This window comes from Apus apus, chromosome 18 (assembly GCF_020740795.1).
Source record: "Apus apus isolate bApuApu2 chromosome 18, bApuApu2.pri.cur, whole genome shotgun sequence".
NCBI classification, from domain to species: Eukaryota; Metazoa; Chordata; class Aves; order Apodiformes; family Apodidae; genus Apus; species Apus apus.
In genome coordinates, this window is record NC_067299.1 from 5,521,366 (window position 1) to 5,540,964 (window position 19,599).

General features: G+C 45.3%; 1 protein-coding gene across 1 annotated transcript in view; it reads left to right on the plus strand.

Moving 5' to 3' along the window:
- Nucleotides 1-18,835, plus strand: part of AATF (apoptosis antagonizing transcription factor) — a 52,470-nt gene extending 33,635 nt beyond the window's left edge. The window contains exons 10-12 of the mRNA XM_051635467.1: nucleotides 88-168; nucleotides 2,959-3,030; nucleotides 17,126-18,835. Coding sequence (XP_051491427.1) covers nucleotides 88-168; nucleotides 2,959-3,030; nucleotides 17,126-17,189 — 217 coding nt within the window. The 3' untranslated portion in view covers nucleotides 17,190-18,835. The remainder of the gene's footprint in view (nucleotides 1-87; nucleotides 169-2,958; nucleotides 3,031-17,125) is intronic.
- The last annotated feature ends 764 nt before the right edge of the window (nucleotides 18,836-19,599 follow it).

Below are 19,599 nucleotides of genomic sequence, written 5' to 3' on the forward strand. Positions count from 1 at the left end.
GGGAAGGGCCTCAGACCCCACTGTTACCTAATGCTCTTTTGCCAAGTGGTTCTAAAAATTGTATAACTTTCATTTTGCATTCCTTAGGCAGTGGCTGACCATCCAGAAGTTACGAAGCAAAATAAAGAAGAAAGTGGACAGAAAAGCCAGCAAAGGAAGGAGGATCCGGTGTGTGACAGTTTTTGCAAGCAATCAGGAGTTCTGGGTTTGCCAAATGAAGTCTGACTGCTCTGGGTTGGCTCTGGGGTGCATTGATAGGATTATTCTTGCCTTTTAGGGCAAGATGCCTTGCCCTGGGGCATACACTGGGGAATTTTAATGTTATTTGAGCTTAAAATAAGGGCTTGGTTAGATGCAGCCTGTGCGCATTGCCCAGATCAGTCTTGGCCAGAGTGTTCACTGGTCTCAGGAAACCCTGGAGAGAGCTGCTCAAGTGTCCCTGAGCGATTTGGGGCCGTAATTCCCAGTGAAAGCAATTAAACACCTCTTGTGCAATGTATATTTAGCTGACTAAAATGTGGCTAGCAGCTTTAGGGGAAGATGTGCAGAGATGCCTCATTGAGGTAGATGTCTGTTTCCCACTGACTATCAATTGGAATTTGGTGACTAATCTCTCTTTATTTTTAAGACACTTCACAGCTTTCTTTTAGCTTCAGAGCATTTCACATGGTGACTCCTGGATCACTAATTAAGGTTGATCTCTCCTGTTGTGTTTCCAGTGGAAGAATCTTCCACACAGTAGGGTGGAAAGGGAAGCAGTCTGGAGAGGATAGGGTTGGTTGTTTTTCCCCTTTGCAGAGCAGATCTATTAATCTCCCTGAGTTTAGCATGACTGCATGATTTGTAGGGGAGGAGGTGTTTGTGGCAGGGAGGCATGCTGAAAAGCTGCACTGCTTCCTGAAAAATCCGCAACATTAACCATCCTTTTGTGAGTAAACTATAAATCCTGAGTTTAGATGGCATCTGATAGAAAGTCAGTGGAGTCAGTCTGGGTCAGGCCTGGCATAGCAATTTTTAAGATAGATGTCATAAGATAATTTATTAAAAGAGGGAAGAGCTACTTTGTTGGCCTGAAAAGCCTGTAATTATTGACTATCAATATTCTTTTCTGTCAGCATCACACATAATTGGATATATTCATGATTCAGTCAAAACTACTGACAACATCACACAACTGAGTCAGACTCGTAAACCTCCAGGAATAATGGGGAAGTCTCTCATTGTGTGCAATCTGTGAGCTTCAGCATTCCTGAGATATCAGCTATCTTGCCAAGTCAATTGCCTCTTAGATCTTAGGTGCCTTCTTATTTTTTTTTTTTCCCCTGCTTTAAATAAAAGTTGCACTGACCCTGCAGGGAAAATATCAATAAAAGAAAGAAATGTCATTGTCTCTGTTTAGGATTAACATGCAGTTAAGCTCCAGCATCTTTTCTGGACAGTCCAGTAGAGCCCAAATGGTTCCTTTTAGATAGTTGGTTCTCCCACTGGGAGACTCAGTGTCACCCCAGGCAGATCACTTCTCTGTTTTTTTTCCTTCTCTAAAATTGGGGCAGCAGTGCTTAGATTTGTTTTCATGAAGGACTTTGAGATCCTAGAGAGCAAAGTATCAAATACTAAGTTTCATCTGTCTCCATAATTCTTCCTTTTCTAGCAATCCTTTAGCAAACCTTCAATATTGTAGCATGTTTGGATGTACAGGCTCTGATCTGTATGAACCCATCAGTTGTTAAAATCATAAGCAAACTGTTTTGTTGACCTGCTGTTGGTTGCACGGCTCTGTCTGTCCCCTGACCTGGTCATTGTGGCCTTAGACCAGGGCAGTTGCTTCCATGATAGTGCAGAGAAGTCCTTGTGTAAGGGTGAGTGTGTGCTGTGCCTGAAAAGCTATTCTGAAATAGTCTTGTGAGCTGAAAATCCCCTCAAGGGAATGTTCCTGCATAAGCAAACAAAAGGGAGTGCAGAGGTGATAGAGTGGAAAGGTGATTCTGGGCAAAGGCTTGTGAATCCTTTTGCCTGCTATTTGTCAAGCTCTAAAAATAGCAGCAGCTTGGATAAAACATTTCAGACTTGGGTAGGCAGCATGGTATTGTACACCAACAGCCAGTGGGTTGGAATCCCCTGCCCTTAGATGTTAGAGTTTAAAGACACCTTTTCTTTCAGTTTTTCAGTACTGTAGATAAATTTTATATGTCAGGTCCTTGAATATAAGTCATGAAAAGCTACTGCAAGTTCCTAGCCCATGTGGAAACAAGAAAGGGGACCCATTTCTGAAGGTGCAGCACAGCTTGCAGAAATATTCTGTTGGACCAGAAGCTGAGATAGGTGCAGCACTGTATCACCTGGGACATGCCCCATCTCTTCTTCGCACAGACCTTTTTCCTGTCTCCTTTGCTTCATTTTTACGTGCTCCACTTGTAAGTTATTCAGGGTTAGACTTTCCAACTATGGGCTAGCAGAGTGGCATTTTGATCTTCTTTAGGGCCCTGGATACCACAGAGCATGGCAGAAGTGATAGCAGATGGATGCTTGAGAAGGTCTGATGCTTCTGCTGTCTTTGAGCACAAATTCCAGAAAGTGATTAAGACACCAGCTGAATGAAGGCTGAAAATGAGTTCTCTGTCTCTGACTTTTCAGGGTTGTCTGTCTGGGAGTCTGATTAGGTACTTGCACACAATTAATGGATGCTGGATGTCCTCTTTCTAGCTGTGATAAAAAAGGATTTGCTTGCTATTCAGTGCATTGTATCATCTGATTATTCTTCTGTCCATGTTATAAGAAAGGAGGAGGAGGGAAGGGAGGGGGAATTGCCAGCTACAACTAGTGACTCATTAGTTATCAGCCATCAGGAAAGCCAATGCTTTGCATTTCAGGGACTGGTATGTTTCTATTCAAGCTGCAACATTTCCCTTTCATTAGTAGTTACTAATGTGCTGCCTGCTTATTTCCTGCACTTTTCAGGTATCATGTCCATAGCAAGCTGGTGAGCTTCATGGCACCTATTGACCACTGTACAATGAATGATGATGCCAGGTGAGTAATAGATTAATTATGTTTCTCAAATGGCTTCATGACAGCATGATATTGACCTGTTCTTCAGTCTGTCGCCCCCTCCATTTCTTCTTATCAGTTAACCATTTGTCACTGGCATCATAGCCTGGGTGTCTTGGCCACATCTGTCCAGGCAGTCTGTCTGAGCTTTCACTTTGTAATTACTGAGACACCAAACAAGAAATTTTCATAAATCTCAGTACTTACATTTTGTTCCTGCTTTAAAACTCCTCTGATTTTGAAATCTTCTGGTTTTCTGGAATTATTTTGGAAATAGACAGCCAAGTTATCTGGTGTCTTTAGGTACAATAGAAATTTACAAAGAATTTGTCTTTTAACAGAAATGTCCACTCTTTTAAATTGTGTTTAATGGACATTTTCTTAGATCAGTTAATAATTGGAATAGTTCAATCAAGATTCACCCAGGAACTACTTGTTCTTTGTATTTATGTCTATTTTAAGAGTGAAGAATGCTATTGGAAGATTATAATGTTTTAATGTGCTAATTAGTAAAGAAAATATCAATGAAGCTTTGTGCATAGTTATCATAGTTTTTCTACAAATACACCCATATTTCTTAAGTATTACATTTTTAAATTAAATCTAAAAATACTCATCTTTTTGTGGGAAAGAGGTAGAGTAATTTTTCCAGTGGATGGATGTAGAAGATTTGAGAAACATCTTTCCCCTGGGTTGTGGAACATGTTTGTGCTTTGTGAGAGAGAGATGCCATTTGTCTGTTTGTGAAATGGAAACCAAATACCTGCTGTTCTTAGAGTGTTGCACAGCCTTCTGGATGAGAGCTCTCCGGTGAGCTGCCACTGAGACATTTTGTGTCCATAATAGGACCTGTGCTGTTTCATCGTACATTTCTCATGGTTCCTTTACTCTTTCCTTTTTTTTTTTTCTTTTTTCCCCAAGAGAGAAAACTTCTCTGATTTCTAAATATTTTCTAGATCCTCTCACCACAAAAATAAATGTGTTGGATGTGTAGGGTGAAAGTTATGCATCCAGCCATGTCATGTGGCTAGTTCTTCCACCCCCTTACCTGAGTCATAGGAAGAGAGGGACAGAAGTGGCCTGGGCACCGTGAGATTAGACATACACGCTTCTCTCTATCTGGCAATTAAATCAAGTGCATTTATGTTCCTGATATGCAGGGCCTGAACTAACAACTCCCTGTGCTTCCCAGCTGTCAAGCACCTCCTTACCTGTATGGAATTGGTGTCTGCTGTTTCAGATCGTCCCAAATCAAACATGGGGCAGGATAGATACACATTCCTAGTAGAGTTGTACCATCTGGTAGAAATGGTTCTGGGATGTGCTGCTTATTCTCCACATCTTCCTGACTGAGGGTAATTTGTAGGTGGCCATATGTATGTTTGGGAAGCACCAGTTCACACCCTATGCATTAATAATACGCTTAACTCCTGTGTTTCTTCATCTTGGCATCATGTCCAGTTGACTAGTTATTAGTATTGCTTTGAGAATTTTGAATGAGGTTGAAGTGTCTGTCATTTTCTGTCTCTAATACCTACTGCCATGTCCTACAGGTTAGGCAGGTGTACAGACCCCTGCTCTGTCCCCAGAAAGAAGGCAAACTCAGCTGGTGTAGGCTGTGTGGGAGGGGAGGAAGGTGAAAAATAATAGTGAGATTGATCCTTATAATCTCGGAGTTACATTACGTTTGCTCTCCCCAGAGGTGACATTGCCACCACCTTCCAAAAGTTGCATAGAAAATGCATTCTGTGAGCAGGAATCCTCTAAAAGGTCAGTGCAGATGTGAAGTGCAGCAAAACAGCTGGGACAGTGGAGGGGTTCTGCATAACAGCCCTCTTGGGCCTCAGTGACACTTGCTCTGGGCTGCCATCGTCGTAACCCTTATTCCCCTTGTTTCTCAGGAGGCTCCTTGAGTCCACCCCAGGCTGCAGGGGCCTGGCTGCCCCTCCAAGCTGTACCAGCTAATGGGATGCTGTCTGCCTTGTACTATGCTGACACAGTTATCACTGGGGCAGGGACAGACCGTTTGACATTTGGTTTCCTGAAAGTGTCTCCCAGGGGTTTTCTCTGCGTTGAGTGGGTTATTACACCACTTGCATGTTTTACTGAGTCTTTGGTGGCAGCAGCTGCTGCTGCTCATTGTCTGACTGCGGGAACTTCTTTCTTACATTAAGTTTATTAGGCACTTTGGAGACCTGCCATACTTGCTGTTAATAGTGTTTTAGTCACTTACCTCCTGATGTTGGTTCAGCCATCTAGAGTGAGAGTGGTGGTTGATGGGTTTGCACACCAGCAAGTGTGCCTGAGGATCCTACCATGTGGGCAGCTGGATCCCATTCTGCCAAGATCAGGCTTTTTCAAGCAACCCCTGGACATGGATGGGGTAATGGCCAAAGCAGGCTGGGCAGGTTCTTTTCCTAGGTCTGCCAGTAGCTTCGTGGATGACCTTGAGCAGGTCACTCTGTGTTTCTGTGACCCTTGATTCCCTTTCTGAGCAACAGAGATCTGCTGCTGAGAAGTGTCTGGAAAAAGCAGCAGTTTAGTAACAGTAGTAGCAGTAGTATTTAATTTCTGAACATACACAGGAAAGCTGTTGTTTCAGACAAGAATCAGATACACAAATAGAGGGCCTAAGCTTTCCTCACTGTTTGACAAAATGCCTGCTGGTTGGTTACCTGTAACACAAAGAAAATGCCTTACCTTTGCCTAGTGCAGGCGTTACAGTCTTCTTTAAGCAGTTTTTCTGCAGCTTCCTCCCCACGGGATGAGCTCTGGCATTGTTTAGTCCTAATGTTGATCTTAAATTTCCCTTGGCTGTAATTTAGGCCTGTTATTTCTTGTCCTGTTCAATGTGGGTTTTAAAAATGGATTCTGGCTTCCTCTTTGCAGCAGCGTGGTTGGGTGGGCATTCTTGCTTTGCACACTGGAAGCCTGGGCATTGCTCAGCTTACCTTCATTCCTTCCCTCCCAGGTTACACCGTTTGTGTTTGCATCCAGACATAAAACATATCCAAAATACTAGAGTGGCCAGTGTCTAAAAATTACATCTCTGTAGGTGTTTTGGGTCAGCTCTCCCAAAATGAAGATATCTGCTGCTATCAGTCTATTTTTTGAAAATCACAGCCATTCTCCAGGGCTCACTTCATATCCCTGTTTAAAATGCCCTTGCATGGGCCATAGTACCTCCCTAACAGCACACAGCTGTACTGAGCAAGGCAGAAGAATTCAACATCTGCCTTAAAACTGCAGGTGAATTAGAAAGAAAGGACCAGTCCTGGACGCCACGAGAGGGAAGCAGTAATGATAACAGCTTTCCTTTGTGACAGAAGGAGGTAATTTTATTGTCTGCAAGTGTGAATTACTGGATTGAAAATGCAAGTATTCACTTCACAGTGATATGATCATGCTCTGAGCCATTTTTTTTTCTCCTCAGGCACTTAAAAGACATGACCCCAAAATAAATACACATCTGAACAACAGGGTGCTCTGTGTTGTAATGTGAGAAATTTTAAAGTGTCAATGAGCTGTATATAAAAAAGGGTTGTAGAAACAGAGCTGGCAGAACAGTCCCCTTCCGTTCTACCAGTGGCTACAGTAGCAGGTGGATACCTGGAAAATGCCAGTAAATAAATACGTATTTGCAGATGTGGATGGGCAGAAGCTTGGGGGATGGTGTAGAGTCTGGGGGTGCACAGGGTGGAGCAGTTCTGGTTCTTATTCAGCTGTGCCAGGTCCTCACTCTCTGTGATGAGCTGCTCAAGGCCTTTGTCACTGGGGCAAAAGCAGAGGGAAGTTGTGACTTTTTTCTTCCTTTGCTCACTCTTAAGTGCTTTTGAAGGCACCAGTCTGAGCAGCACTATAATACCTTGCTGTTTCTGTATATTTAAGTAGCTGATGCAGCCTAGGAATACATGTGGGACCTGATTCTTCTGTACCTTTAAGCCATTTTACACAACTGACTGTGCACAGAGACCTTAAAATAGCACAAGGAACTCCTAGCACTCGCCTGGAGGTCCTTGTGTGGTGTTCTCATGGCTGTGGGACACCCAGGACTTCCAGGGATCTGGCGCATCAAGTTTATCACTTGCCACCACAACTGGCTGGGGAAACAAAGAGCAAATCCATCTCGAGAAACAGCCTGAGCACTGCGTGAAGAAAGGGATGAACAGTCACTCCAGAGTTCTTTTACAGCCTGATTTTGAGAAAGGAAACCTACAAGTGTAATAACTGCCTTTGTCAACATCACTGCCACTTTCCTTCCTATTCTTGCTGCTGGTTGGAATAATAGCATTTGTGCAGGCAATTAATCTTCCACTTGCCAGTTTTTCATGCACCCTACGCATGAGCATGGCTGTTTAACCTTGTGCTCACATATATTATGTTGTAATGTGTGGGACACTGGTGGCCTCCAGCCCTCCTCTATTTTAACCCCTCTTTGGTAGTATTTTAAAACATACACTGGAAAGTGATTTTTATGGTTATCTCGGGGTATATGTTTATATACTTAAATACATTTATTGTACTCTTGGGCGAAGGTTTTTCTAATCGGCCCAAGGTCATTGCTGTGTAAATGGGCCTGCCCTAAAGCAAGGATCCTGAAGGCAAAGGCTCGAGTGTAAGTGTGCTGTGGTTGTGGTCCAGAGGAGACAGTAGGCATGAATTACCCAGGATTGGAACAGCGTTGATCTCTCCCTGGTTGTGATTTTGCCTGGGCTTGAGGGTGGCATCATGTGGGTGCCACTTCTTGGACTTCCCTTGTAATACACTTTTCCCATCTTCATGACCAAGGGTGCCTCACTAATCCCATTGCTCCCCTATCTATTGTAGTGTAATCTTTAATGTCATCATCCTTCAGTACCAGCCTGTGCATCAGAGCTGGGAAGATACCAGTCTTCTCTGGTTTACCCTTTAGGAAACAAGGCCCAGAGAAACAATACCCTGGATCTCAAGAGACATTTGGGTCTGGAAATCCAGGAGTCAAGAGCCTCAGTGACTTGCCAGAGGTGGGACAGCAGGGCTGGGCTAAAGCTGTAGTCGAAGCCAGATGTTTAGTGCAGTCGCCGTTACTGGCCCAGCTCTCAACAGCCTGACGTTTTTAGGAGGTCAGCCATTTGTGCTCTCCCAGAAAGCTCTGGTGCTGGGCAGCTCACGGGCAAGCAGAGGGTGGAGATTCCTGCTGAAGGCCTGTGGGTCCTGAGGCAAGTGAGAGTGTTTTCAGTACGTGCAGAGATGCCGTATTTGTGGGAGTGGGTCCTATAAATAGCCTAGTTGTGACAAGGTCAGGTAAAGTCTGTGTTCCTGGGAAGAGCCGTGTGTGGATATTGCTTTTGTTATATCTCTCTGTCAGCTTTGATGTATAGATCTTCAGATCTCTGCACTGTACGTGTGTGTGGGGAACAGAGACTAAACACAGACACTTCAAAAAAAGGTATCATATCAAATTACTGCTAAGTTTGATGAACATCATTATTTCATCTCTGGAGGACAGCAACTTGCAGGAGTGCTGTTCTTCAGGGACACAGATGTTGGTCCAAACACCTTTATCTCCCAAGACAACTCAGGTTATTCTGACAGGTAAAACAAGATTGTGCAAATATGCAACAGTGATCTAATCAGCTGGAACAACAGCAATATTTTAACTGGCGCTACCTTTTAACAGCATCATTAAGGGCTCTCATTACTCTTTTATTAGAGGCTCACTCTATTTCTTATCAGATTACAGAATGAACATAACTCATGGCACTGATTTGATCTCTTGTTAAAGAGGATTACAGCTTTGCATTAACTTGGATTGACATGGTTTATAATTTGCTGTTGATACACATGCTGGTGGTGTCACATGTTTGACCCCCTCACCACAGCACCACTGAGGAAAAGGACACCCATACATCATCATTAAAGATGGCACCCAGTGCAGAAATGGGAGGCAGAAGGAGCCTTTTCTGCAGTAAAGTCAGGCAGGACAAAAGAGATGTGTTCTCAAGTGCAAGCTGAAAATCAAAATGAGGATTTGTAACTGGGTGAAGGTGAGGGAGAACATACCAGCTTTTGAGTAGGTTGCTTTTTACCTCAACAAATGGTTCTTCATTATGGAGGAGGACTTAGCATCCTATGTGAGCCAAATGAGAGGGAAGAAGATGGCCATAATGGGACTGTGTCAAACAATGCAGTTCCACCCCCAACATGAGGCACAGAACCCTTTCCAGGAGCTGGGGAAATTGCTGCTGCTCTTCTCAGATCTTTCAGCATTGTGGTTGTCACCAGTTACTGAGCTGGTCCCTGCCTCCTAGCTCCTGTGGACTGCCCAGGCATTGCAGGGCTGGTCACAGGGCATTTCTTTTGCATTTTTAAAAAACCCTTTTTAGCATGTGGTCAAGTCCTGACCAGGTATTCCCAGTGCACTGGTAATTACTTAGCATTACTCTATAGATACCTCTGGATACATACATATGTATATAAACTGTCTCTCAACACTTCTGGAGTTGTGTTTGACTTCGGAAGTGCAGACTGACATGGCAGCAGGAATCACTGCCTGAAATTCCACAGCCAAGTGCAAGAAATTAAGCCCATGACTCCAGCAGTCCTGTTGGCCTCTGATCATGTTTGGTAGAAGAGCATCCAGCCCACTCTTGTTCTTGGACGAGCAGACCAGTGCCTGCTGGGCAGCTGAATTAAGACACAGATTATCCAGCTGCCAGTGAGGTTTGGATTAGAGTGTATCCCTTGGATTCAGCCAGGACGCTGTGTATTTTCCCAATGTGCATTCTCACTCCTGGGCTTAGTGCAGTTGCTTTGTCACAGTGTGTCTTGCTGCAAGCAGAGGGGGATATGTATTAGGAAATCCTGGTATTAAAAGATTAATTTTCTTATATGTCATAAGAGTTTAATATTTTAAAAAATAGTAATTTTTTTAAAGTTGGTGAGATAGCAGCCTTTAACTTAGCTCACTTTGTACTTTGGGTATTAAAACACCATGAGACTAGATTAATGGAGGAATTTGGGCTCTGTGGTTGTCAGTCCAGTATGTTCACCATGAGAGAAGTCCCTGAGAGGAGGCAGAGCCCTTCTTTCTTTCTGCAGCAACTGAACCAGCAGCATCTGTGCTGCAGAGCACAAACCTTGGGTGACCATGTTGGTGTGAGGAAAATGCTTCCAAGTGGATATAGGCACAGCCTGGAAGAAAGGTTGCGCTGCTTTGTTTTGGGAAAAAAAGGGAGTAGCGCTAATGTGGAGGGCAGCCTCTGACATTTTAGGGAAAGTGGGTGGGAGGGCAAGCTGCCCACCTGGGCTCCATGGCTTCTGGAAGAGCCCCCTGGCATGGCAGGGACCCTTTTGGGTCCCTCAGGGGAAATGTGGGGACTCTCCTGTGGAGGGGATGTCTGACCTGCTGCCACCCTGAGCTGGCCGCTTCGGTAGGCTGGTGCTCAGTGGGGGCCTTATCCCTGAGCATTACTGGGGGCCAAGATACAACCACGTTTTGAGCTGTGAAACTAAACCTGCTTGGATGGACTTTTGGTCCTGAGGCACCATGGGTTTGGTATTATTCTGCCCTTTGTGTGCTGTTTGTTTGGTGGATTTTATCCCCTTAACCTTTGACTTAGCCTTAGACATCAGCTCATGTAGATGCAGTTAAGTGTCCCACATCACTTTTAACCATAGTTGTTAGAGGGGTTTGTATTTGAACAAGGAGTTTTTGTACGTTTTGAAGCTGGCAGCAGTGAAGTGCTGTACGTGACCCTGGTTAGTGCCAATGGGCTGAGATCATCGTGTCCCAAAATTTGATGTTTGACATCCCTAGTAAGAAGACAGACACCTCTGTTATGGAAATTTCCTTTTTAAAGGGAAAAAAAAAATAACCTGTTAAGAGCTGCGAGATGATTTGTCGTCCTTCCTTTGTGAGACAATTTGTCTTCTCCTGCATCAAATCTGTTATAAAACAGGCAAGCTGTGAAAGAAGGAAATCATCCTAGGAATATGGGATGTTAAGGTACACAAAGAATGGTCTCCTCCGTGTGCTTGTGTGCATGTTTGTGCGGGGCACTTCACATGCAGCAGTTCAGTGGCTGCTCTGCTCAAATACCCATCTAAAAACAGAGACTGAGAAAGCCACATTTTATTAATTTCATGGGGAAATTAAAGCTTCTGGAAAGCGTGCCAGTGGAGGAAGCTGAAGGCTTCTCAACCTCCGTCGGTTTTGCTACTACTCCAGCAATTTGTCCACCTCTTTTATGCTTTGTGCTGTAAAAGCTGTTAAGAAAAACGTGGATGCTGTTGGCACCAAAATCAGGATGAGAGAAATTCCATCTCTGTTTCCATTAATGCTGCCCTGAGCTCAAGGCTGGTGAATAGGCAGGTGTGTGCTGGTGTGAGGGGGAAATGCTCAGAGTCCGTGACAGAGGTGGCAGGTCTCAGCCCTAGGTTTAGTTAACTCTGGGGGACAGCACCTTGAGCAGCAGCCCTCCTCTCTCTCTGCTGTCCTCCTGCTCCCCATCCCCAGATCCAGCCTCACAAAATGTGCCTAGTCTCTTTGTTTAGGGCAAGAACCAGCTTTCTGAAATATTTATAAATCTTGTGCCTGGTCTCATGAGACAAACCAGAGGTCACATGTCACCTTTCATAATTTAAAGCCGTGGGGCTAAAAGCATTTGCACAGGACTTGAAGGACCCAATCCTGACCTGCCTGAGCGAGAGGGAATTGCAGCAGACCTTTCTGGATCTCCTTCAAGCACCAGGCATGGTGATGAGAGCCGTCTGGCTGGGTAATTTATAGCTGGAGTTGAGCGCTCTGGTTTTTGGGCTGTGGTGGGGAAGTGAGTGAGAGAGTGCCATCTCGTGGGGCTGCTTCCAGGGCACCCAGCAGCCCTCTCCTCTGCATGTCAGGCCCCTCACTTCAAAAAACGTGGGTATTTTAACTCTACTTTGCTGATTGATGCTGCTCCTTTGGCTCCCTGTCATCGACCGGAGCGTGGGTTTGTCACTGCAGCAATTCCAGAGCGGGGAATGTGTGCTGGAAGGTATGTGAACACAGAACCAAATCCCACACCCCACGTGCTGATTTAGAGTAATGCCTTTGATTAGAAATTGAGAAATAAAGGGTTTCTGCTTGTTTTTCTCTTCCTGGGTACTTGCTCTGCTTGCTGGGTACCTAGTAATCTGAATTTCACACTGGTAGGCAAGAGATTCCTTAGGACACAGACAGAAAGATTTCCAAGAAAATTATCAACCACCTGTTCCACAGCCAGCTTCAGTTTCCATCAGGTCTTTCATCCTGCCTTTCTCTATGGGTGTTCATGCTGCATGTTTCACCATCTTTTGTGAATTAAAAATTCATTGTTCCCAATGGAAGACGTCAGTAGGAATGGGGTAGGTATAGTTATTTCTGTACTGCTTGGGGCATATTCTTAGTTATCTGTTTGGTTGGGGTTTTTTTGCCCTGGAAGAAGAGAAAAAGTAAAAGGTACATGGGAAAAGCAGAGAAATTTGTTGGAGGCTGCTTTTATAAACACAGCTAAGAAGTGACTCATGTAGCATTGCTGTATTAATAGCGCTCTGAAAAAAAAACAACCCACCAAAACACCAGAAGCTAATTTTTTCCCCCCCTTTATGTTGTTCTTCTACTAGTTTACAGAACAATACAAGAAAAAAAATAGTAATATGACTATAATTGCAGAAAATAGTACAGCATCAGCTGTTCTCCCCTCCCATATACAGATATATATTAGTTTTCCCCTTTGTGTATTTGGTGGAGTAGTGCTACTACAGATGGGCAGGGTAGATTCCTGCGGACCTTTTAACAGGTTTTGATTTATATTTTGATGGTTCAGATATTTATCAAATGTGCTGTTGCTATTAATATGCTCCCAGGGCACTCCTGCCCACTGCGTGCATGTTTCCTTGCTCTCTGCTGCAAGGATTTTGCCTATAAAATTAGTGTAGCAGCAATACCTGGGATCTGGGGGGGACGGTGAAGGCCACTGTCAATTAGTACACAGAGCTCACTGTCTGAAGTAACTGTTCCTTTTATTTAGTTTTTTTAAAAATGAAGCTGTTGACATGAAAGGAGCAGTGTGCATGGAGGGAGGAGCTGCTGAGGGGGAGCCAGACCCTGTGGCTGCGAGGGGCGTGGGGCAGGCAGAGCGCGGCTGTGACCGTGCCAAGGCCGTGTGAGTGGGAAGCTGCAGATGGGAAGACAGTCCAGCAGTTTGGGGTTTGCACTGGGAATGCCTGCCCCGCGGTCTGCAGCATGGCTGGGGTGGTGAGGGCTGCATCCTTTCCTGGCTCTTCCCACAAAAGCAGCGTAGTCACAACCGAGTTGGAAATTGCCCTGGAAACAGGATCCTTCTAATGGTTCGGGTGCAGAGAGCAGAGCAAAATGCCTCCCTCACAAACACCTTTTGTCTCAGACTGCTGGGGCATTCAAGGAAGGGGCTGTGAAAACTTCTTCCAGGCCTGTGGAGCTGGCCTGGAGCTGGGCAGGGATGAATGCCTGGGCACAGTATTCCTGGGGGACCCAGCACCCACTCCAGCCTCTGCCTCGAATCAGCTCAGAAGAGAGGCATAAATAATTAAGCCGAGGTACTTACACACACATGTTTTATGGCAAATGGCTGTGTGGTTCGTGATCATTTTTTCCAGAAACAGGTTTTATGATAATATAGTAAAAATATTAAATTAGAAAATGCCTCACTAAGGGTGATAAAACCTTACTACAGTGGAAATAGGTAATTATCCCCTCTACAGCCTAAATGACAGTTTAAAAGAAATAAAAATGTTAGTGCTCATTACTTGCTTTTGTAGGTTGCAATAAAGGGTAAGTTAAATTTTAATTCGAGGAAGACCCCTGTACCGACCTGCTTCTGCCTCTACCTGAGGTGCAAGTGCTGTTAATTACTCACATAGGCTATTCCTCAGCACATTGCTGAGACTGGTGCCTCTCTGCTAAAGTCACCTTTCCTTCACCTGAAGGTAGTGGACTTGCAGTGGTGTGGGTTGTTTCAACTCAGTGGCTCAAGACTGATGTTTAATATAAGTGGTTGAAGGAGAGAAGTTTCATATTTTTTTAAACCAAAATCCAGGTTCATTATGCGTAGCCTTAAGGGGGCTGCAAGTATTAAAATCCACAGTTACCCTGGTGAATTGAAACAGAGACAAGGTTAAACCTGGAGGATTGATGAGTTTTACTCTCTGCATGGTTAAATCCTGCTGAGGGGTGGTGTTGTACAAGAAGAGTAGCCTAGATGATGAGAAGAGGAAAATAAAAAAGATTGGGTTGGTTGTGGTTTTTTTTAGTAGGGTGAAAAAATGTGAAAAATTTGTTCTGTTTTGGGGGTGGTGGGGTTACCTGATCTCCCTCCTTCTCCTGTCACTCTGCCAGGTTGTCTACCCATGCTGTGTTAGTAGCCAAACAGCTGCACTGGAATTTTTTTCCTCCAGCAGAGGCAGGATGGGGGCTCTGGGGGTGCTGGGCTCGGCAGTGCGGGACCTGCGTGGCCACAGCTGTGGGTGCAGCTGCTCCTTGCACCCATGAAACCTGGGGCATGAATGTCAGAGTCTGTCAGTGCTGGCAACATTTCTCTGCCAAGGAAGACAAATTCTCGCTTCAAGTCTCCCTGGGCTCTGCTTGCTTGAAAAATGACTGTTTGTTTAAAATCTGTAGGATTGGAGCAACTTCAGCATTGACCCCTGAACTCTTATACCCATCAGAAGACTATCAAAAAACAAACATGAAGACAAAAATCTGCAGGGACTGGTTCTCCACCAGTGTGGGAGAAGGCTGCAAAGAAACATTACTTCTGGCTTTTGCCTGATCACTGGGAAATGATGGAAACTCTTGCAGCCAGAAGGTTTGAAATCTGTTACCTGAGTGGGGCTTGTGGGCTAAAAAGAGCTGTTTCTGTTGCTTGCTGGCCCCAAGGTGTGGCAGAGGAGCAGGAGAAGACTGGCATGCAGTGTGTGCGTGGTCAGGCTGAAGAGAATCTACCAGGGAGTGGATCCGTGTCCCTGGCAGTGCTTATACCTGCTCCAAAGGAGGATTCATGGGGGCAGTGGAGCCTTTGGCAGGTGCGTGTGTGTGTGTGTGGCAAACAGTGGATCCTCCCAGGCAACGGTTGTGTGTGCAGAGCCACAGGATGGATCAGAACTAGGCTATGAAGCTGTACTGGAGGACCTGTGGAGCACTGGAAATGTGCAGAAACCGTGTGTTCCTTAGCAAAGCAGGGAGGGCTGGGAGTGAGTCTGGGTGTGAGAGTTGCGTGTGTTATTTACAGCTGAGAATCGAGTTTGGCTGGTGCCAGTGCCCAGCACGTGCACTGAAACAAACAAACTGCAGGAGCTGCACAGACTGGAGGCTTCAAGACCTGAGCTGGGACAGCAGCAGCATCCCTATGGTGGAAGGGAAAATGGAAACAATCCTGAGAACAGTGGCAAGATCCTGCTGACTGCTGGGAGGGCTGGTCTCATGGAGCTACTTCCTGTGGCACCAGAGGGACTGGGCCGGGTCTGCCTCTGGCAGCTGCCTGGGGCCTCGTGCTGCTCCCACTATGGGCTGGAAACCCGCTCAGTTGCTGCGTTTGGGGGTGTCATTTCTCTTCCTTAGGTTTATTTCCTCCGTGCAATTTAGTTGCCCCATTTAAAAGGAGGCCTATAACAGGGAGAGGGGAGAAAGGACAAATCGGGTGATGTTTGTTGGAAGTACCCACGTCGCTCAGGCTCGTGTTTGTCAGCTTTGCCCACCTGAGTGTGAAATCATCTCCCATCAAAACACCAGCCTTGGCCTTCCCCTCTCTCTCCGACAGATGAACCCGGCTGTGGATGGGAGCGGCTGCGCACTGCCCGGGAATTTCCCCAGGATTGCAGTGCAAGTGGAAACATTTGCTGAGGGCAGTGATGGGTCTGGAGCTGGCAGAGCAGGGCTGGAAGGCTGTGATTGTGGGAGGACTAGATAGCATTGTCCTTCTGATCTCTTGACAGAGCCTCAAAGTTGCAATGTCCTTGTGCCATTTGCCACCTGATTTCTCACTTAAAACAGCAAAAGCAAGTTTTATTTATCTTTTAATGGTCAGGAAAGATGGAAAATATAGGCTTGGCTAAGACATTCATCTTTTTTTTTTTTCTTTCAAATGCCAAAGTTTTCAGCTTTTCAAGTATCAGTTCTGTTTTCCAGAAGTGTTTTGATTTTGTGTTTGTGTTAGACTTGCCCAAACGTTCGTGCACACTCCTGATGTAGCACAGGTGAAATCTGAGGGTTCCTGGGGTCAGCTGAGCTTTGCACACAAAACATGGTGTCCACCATATTGTTAGCCATCGAGATGCTGGTGCTGGGATCATTTGGTTATTGATGAGAAAACCCTGCTCTGAAGGAACAGGTCCATCCTCTGTGTCACCAACACTCTGTTCTGTGTGTGCCATCCTCTCACAATGGGCTGTTGCTTTAGAAAGTGCAGATGTAGAAAACTAAGGCTCCCCTGTTGCTTTTCCTGGCTTTCTAGAAATGCCTGATTTATAAAAATGTTCTCTCCCCCATCTCTCAGGTTCCTTTGGTTTTAAAATTAGATAAGTAACACCAGCCCAATTACTATTTTTTTTAATGGAAACACGCTCCTTTTATCAGAATTGTTGCATGTGATATTAATTGGAATCTTGTTGCTGGGTCATTTTCATTGGGTTTTTTTCAAGTACTGTCAAGTCCAAGAAAATGTATGAAAACTAAATTATAGTCCCACATAGACTGTCTGATTGAATCCTCCTTATGGCTCTGTGGTCTCATACATCCTATTAAAATATTCAATCTTGTTTTCTTACTTGAAGAGCCTGTCTGTAAAGGGCAAACTTACAGAAAACCTCATTCTCTGGAGACACGATATCCAGCCACACTGAAATATTTACATATTTCTGTACTGTGTGTGATACTGGTCTTGTGCAAGTTCTCCCCTTTGCCTCTATTTATTAATAAAGATTGTTGAATGCATTCTTAATTAGGGCCTTTTCATTTTAAGGAGTGGATGGTTTTGCTGGCAGCCTCTTGCTTCAGTTTTGATCTTGAAAAGTAACTTTTCCTTCTGGTTCCTCTTATCCCCAGGACGGAGCTTTATCGTTCGCTGTTTGGAAAAATCACAGGTCCTGAAGAACCCGAGCAGAATTAGCATCAGGCCTTCACACCAGGACATCTCCTCTGCCTGAGCAGCTGCTGGTTTGTTCTAAAACCCTCACTGAAGGAACATCAAATACGGTTACTGCTAAATGACACAGGCTCAGAAAGAAGGGAGGGGAAGACATTTAGCCTGGCTAAACACCCTCCTCCCTGGTTTTAAAATGAACTCTGGTTCCTCCTAAAGACAATCCATTTTAAACTATTCTCTTCAAATTCCTGACCTTGATTTTGCAGTCTGCTCAGCACAGGCACAGGGTTCTGCTGGGGGGAGGGACATGCAGTTCAGACCAGCAGGGACCACCAGCCCCCCCCCCCTGCAATCAGGTCACCCACGTTTGTGTTAAATCCTGAGAGATTATTATTTGGGGGATTGGGAGGGGAGTGTTTAAGTGTGCTGTTCTGGTCGATGGCTGCATATCTGGAATGTGTGACTTTATTTTTCACCAAGTCAAGAGGATTTAAATATCATTTACATAATTAGCATGGCCTTAAAACAGAGAAAAGGTGCTGTCCCTTGCAGCCAGCCAGAGCTCCCAGTTCACACTCCCGTGTCTGAGCTCTCGCTGCATGTAGGGACATTTCCTGACTGGTGATGAGCACAACGTGGGGATATTTCTGCAGTTAGAACATACTGGTGAATTTTTCAGCCCTATATTGATTCTGCACACCTAGTTATTTCTACTGATGGTGACTCAGAGCCATCCTGCCTTCACCATCACTGTGACACAGTGCTGGGAGATGCCAGCACAAATGTGAAGTGGCCAGAGGAGATGACTCACTTGAGGGGGTTTGTGGGATTTTTATAGCCAAAGGTAAGAGGCCAGAGATTAAATCCCCATAAGGAGAAGGTATTAGCCTGCAGGGATCAACCTGGAATGGAGGATATCTTGTGTATACAATGTGTGCATATAGATGTGTGTTTAGGTGGCTGTTGCTTGTGACCCATCTTTGTTCGGTGTTTTCTGCAGTCTAATTAAAATGCTTTGTAGAGGGGTTGTCCAAGTGGGATCAGTGCAGGAACGGTTCCAGCAGGCACAGCCTCTCTCAGCCCCACCAGCACCATGTTCTTTATCAGGTGTTTCCAGTGTCAGCACAGAGCCAGAGCTGCACGAGGTGCAAGTGGCCAAGACATTCAGGGAGCTCTGAGGATGGAGAGGCTGGAGCACTGTGGGACTGGAGCTGGAAACTCATCCCCTGGCAGTCCCTGGGGTGAGCAGGGGCTCCAAAGGTGGTACAGCTCAGGGATCAGGGTGTTGGTGGAACAAACCCCTCTGCCTATGAGGTCCCACTCGTGACACAAGCTGCTGCAGGGGCCTGCAGTGTCCATGGTGTGCTGGGGGCTCATCTCCACTAAGCGGCTTGCCCAGCTCCCTCCAGGCAACTCAGCAGTGGGTGCTGGTTCAGTGACACCCAGCACAACATCACAAACATCTAAAGGTTTGCAAGAAACAGTTGTTCACCAACTGAAAAGCCCCATTTCTGAACTGATGGGTTGTTGTTTGGTGGTGTGTTTTTTTTTTTTTGGGGGGGGGAGGGGTTACCCTGCATAAGTCAGCTTTTCAGTGGGCAGCTGAATTTTACTTTTAAAATATTTTTTTTCTTATGAAGCTTAAATAAAAATACAATTTCTGATTGAAAGTATGAAACAGGCTAGAGTGTAAGGAGGGATGCGCACTCCATGCCCTGTGCTTCCTCAGCAGAGGAGGCCCAGTGCAGGGACAGATGGTCCCACCATGTATCTCCCAGTGGTGATCACCCCTTTCCCTCTGCTTCTGCTGCTTGAACAGGACAAGCAGCAACAGTTTTATCCTTGTGGTTTGTTTTTTTTTTCTTAGAAGACTTTCCCTGTAGCTGCATCGTTTCACTTCACTGTGTCCCTGGAGCTGTCTGCAGAGCTGATACTAATTAATCATTTTTGCACCTCATCATTACAGATTTGTCTCCATTCTAGTCACCTGCTTCAGTAAATAGCTTCCCAATACTTTCAGTGTTGTATGGAGCAGAGGCCACCACAGAGGGAGAACCAGCTCAGCTGTAGAGAGTTGGCTTGAGCAGGAGAACCAGCTCAGCTGTAGAGAGTTGGCTTGAACAGAAGAACCAGCTCAGCTGTAGAGAGTTGGCTTGAGCAAGTGTGAAAAAAATGGGTTTAAAAGCAGGAGAAAAAAAAGGCACAACAGTGTACAGCTGTGAGTCTGGCTAGATTCCACCTGCACAAAGCAGCTCTACGAAGCCATCGTCACTTAGCTTTTCATGGTTTCTCACTGCTGCTGGGCCTTGCCCCTCTGGTTCAACGTGGGGAGCAGCACAGCAGAGGCAGGCTCCCTGCCTCATGGAAGACTGCAGCATTTTCTTGGCTTTAGAAAGTAAGTGCCAAGGTGAGTATTGACTTTGTGCAGAAAATG